The sequence below is a fragment of the Eurypyga helias genome, unplaced genomic scaffold, assembly GCF_000690775.1.
Source record: "Eurypyga helias isolate BGI_N326 unplaced genomic scaffold, ASM69077v1 scaffold7488, whole genome shotgun sequence".
NCBI classification, from domain to species: Eukaryota; Metazoa; Chordata; class Aves; order Eurypygiformes; family Eurypygidae; genus Eurypyga; species Eurypyga helias.
In genome coordinates this window covers 37892-41066 of record NW_010265116.1, presented here as the reverse complement: position 1 = coordinate 41066, position 3175 = coordinate 37892, and the positions used below count along the sequence as shown (strand labels likewise).

Genomic DNA, 3175 nt, shown 5'->3' with positions numbered 1-3175 from the left:
GAACAGTTGGAGCCATTTGTCACTGCAGGGAGTAGGGGTCACGCCGATTATTTGAGCTGTTGGTCTTTCTACTGGTTAGGGTTGCGTATACTCTGCCTTTGAAAATCACTGCTCATGTGGGATGTTTCTGTACAATAGAAGAAGCCTGTGCGAAGAAGATACGAGTCCTACGGGATGTACTCCGATGATGACGCCAACAGTGATGCATCAAGTGCCTGTTCCGAAAGGTCCTATAGCTCTAGGAATGGAAGCATACCAACATATATGAGACAGACAGAAGATGTAGCTGAAGTCCTAAACCGCTGTGCCAGCTCCAACTGGTCAGAGAGAAAAGAGGGCCTCCTAGGCCTCCAAAACTTATTAAAGAACCAGAGAACTTTAAGGTAAGAAGACATGTTCATAGGAAAACATTTTATTTCAGAGGTGAAGGGAGGCGAGGGAAGTAGGAAAGGAGGCTCATGTTCTAAAGCATTGCAGAAAGTTGGGGAGAGGGAAAGCAGGGTGTGTGTCTGTGAGTGTAAGATTGGGGAAGGAATGAGGAAGCTGTTGTCACTTCTGGCCACTGTTTAAAAAGCTTAGTTTAAGAAACAGAATTCAAAATCAAGTCAATTCTTGCAATACTAAAAATTCCTAAAGTGCACACTTCCAGTATTGATGGAAGAAGGCCTTTGTTTGTATTTATCTAAGAATTTATCTTTGATTATTTTATTATTTTTTTAATTGGGTATTTTTTTAGAAGCGACTGTTTAATACTAGCTACTAAGAATACCTTTTTCATTATCTGCTCTGTTAAAATAGTCAATGATAAAATATATGAATTAGTTTAGAGAGACATTTCTGGGTTGAAAGTCTCTTTTTAAACAAAACCTATTACGTTTTTATTCGAGTCTTAAAATACTTCTCGCTACTTCATTTACTGGATTATTTGATTCAATATTTACAGCTGATTTCATTGCTATGCATTAGTGTTGTGTGGGTACGAGCAGGGCAGCTGACTAGTGTATTGTTGTCACTTTGACAGTCGTGTTGAGTTGAAAAGGTTGTGTGAAATCTTCACGAGAATGTTTGCGGATCCTCACAGTAAGGTATGTTAGTTTTTTCTAAATTTCAGCAAATGTTTGAAAACATACATAAATAGAAAGCCAGTTGCAGTGAGATACGTCAGTGATATTTGCATGTGTCAGAACTTGACAAACTGTATTCTATAATAAATAGAATAGTAATAGAATAGAATATAATGAATAGAATTTAGTACTGAATAAGTAAGGTGGGGACTATACTTTGGTATTAAAGAAAATACGATGTTTTATTCACTTTTACCTAGGTAAAGACCCGTTGTGAATGATAGAACAAGGAGAATAATTCTTCTGTTTTCTGAGACCATTCAAATATTTTTAAATGAGTTACTTTGCCTGATAGTATTTTAACAGTTTTTGTGGGAGGTGGGTTACTAATATGGCTATATGCAGTAATTTCCTATAGAGAATGGACTGCAGGTAAGCAAGGAGCTGAATAAAGTTAGGATGGTATCACATGAAAAACATGTGACTTCATATTTTGTTTGAATTATAGGCTTGTTTGGAATAAACCTTATCTTTTGAGCGTAACATGTCCCACTTGCTGTCTGTGTTTCAGAACTGATAAAATTATAACTACTTTGCTCTGAATTTTTCTGGTTATCTCAGAACTATTGGCTTTTCCCAGCAGAATTCTGAAAAACTACTTTGATTGTGCAATATGTTTTACATATTTTTAAGTCTTCCTTATTGCTGCAATGGAAAAATAACTTCAGAGTGATGAGAAGTCCTGACAGGTTAACTTAGTGTTCATCTGTCCTTATTTTTCCTGCTGGGAAAAGTGACTTAGCTGTTATCTGTGACACCATGTATTGTAGAAGAAACCTGCGTTGCGCGCAGCAACGGGATATTGAAGTTGCTCGCATACTGCAGAAATACAGAAGAAAAGACTAAAGCCAAGCAGTTAAAGAGAAACTGAAGAAAACATTCCATAAAAAGAACAGTTAAGTCAGAGGAGAGGAAAGAAAATCAAATGTTAGAATATTACTGGTTTAGAAATAAGTAGTAGCTAAATTGTGAATAGCAGCATGGTTTAATTTTTCTTGTTCTTGTGTTAGTTATACTGCAGGTATGCATATATCAGAAGACTTTTGTTGTGGTGGGGGAGCCAGGGAGGGACAACGAAAATATTCCAAAATTTAGTTGTGTGTGTCAGAAGAGCATTTTCTCTTTTCGTTACGCCTTTAGGAATGTTACATTGAATTACTCCAGTTGATTGTTTTATTTACTGGGCACTTTGTAAAATAATGCTGCTTTGATTTTGAAAATTTGGCCTCTGTTACAGAACATGTGGTACACCTGTTCCAGTCACTGAAAACTTGCCTGCTTTTTGGTGTTGCGAAACTATTAATAGTTTTCGATATGTTATTGGCAGGATCCTTGAAGTATTACGAGTTCATGAGCTGTGAATTTTTTATTGCACACATGGCTACACAAATCTCGTCTTAGGCTCTTTTCAAATGTCTGTAGGAATTATTCTGTCATCACTTTTGGTTGGTGGTGTTGGTGGTTTTGTTTGGTTTTTTTTTTTTTTTAGGCGTTTCCTTTAATGTGGTATCTGAATGTAGGGAATTGCTTAGAAAAAGAGAATATCACTTGGAGGAGAAAATGGGAAAATTATTTGAAGGACATGCCAAGTGCTTACTTATAAAATACATTGGGTATCCCAATAAAATTACTAAATTTATCATAAAAGTTTTAAATACCTTTTTTGTTTTATTTTGTTTTATATTCTATACAGGAACTTTGTATTGATGGCCACTAATTTGTGTGTTTTTATCTTTTTCCCTTTTTTGTTTTGTTTTATTGGTTTGTTTATTTTCTGTTTTGTTTTGGTTTGGTTTCATTTTGCATGCTGTCCCCTGTGTTGGAACTCTCTTTAGAGAGTAAGTTGGTTCAATATTTGTTGGAAGCCTAACCCTACTTGCATGAATGTGCAGTTAACCCTTTTTCTCTATTTTTCTCCCCCCAAAAGTTCATGCAGTGTCAAGCCTTTTGCAATCATAAAATGCTATATACAATTATGTAAACTGTGTGGTAAAGTTTCGAGATGTGCTTTATCTACTAATTAACTGACATTGTTTGGTTATGCATTCCTG

At 35.6% G+C, this 3175-nt stretch overlaps 1 protein-coding gene across 1 annotated transcript in view; it reads left to right on the top strand.

The window, feature by feature from the left end:
* Nucleotides 1-3175, top strand: part of CLASP2 (cytoplasmic linker associated protein 2) — an 89933-nt gene that overhangs the window by 60808 nt on the left and 25950 nt on the right. The window contains exons 19-21 of the mRNA XM_010156614.1: nt 139-383; nt 1022-1085; nt 2960-2962. Of these exons, the coding sequence (XP_010154916.1) occupies nt 139-383; nt 1022-1085; nt 2960-2962 (312 nt within the window). The remainder of the gene's footprint in view (nt 1-138; nt 384-1021; nt 1086-2959; nt 2963-3175) is intronic.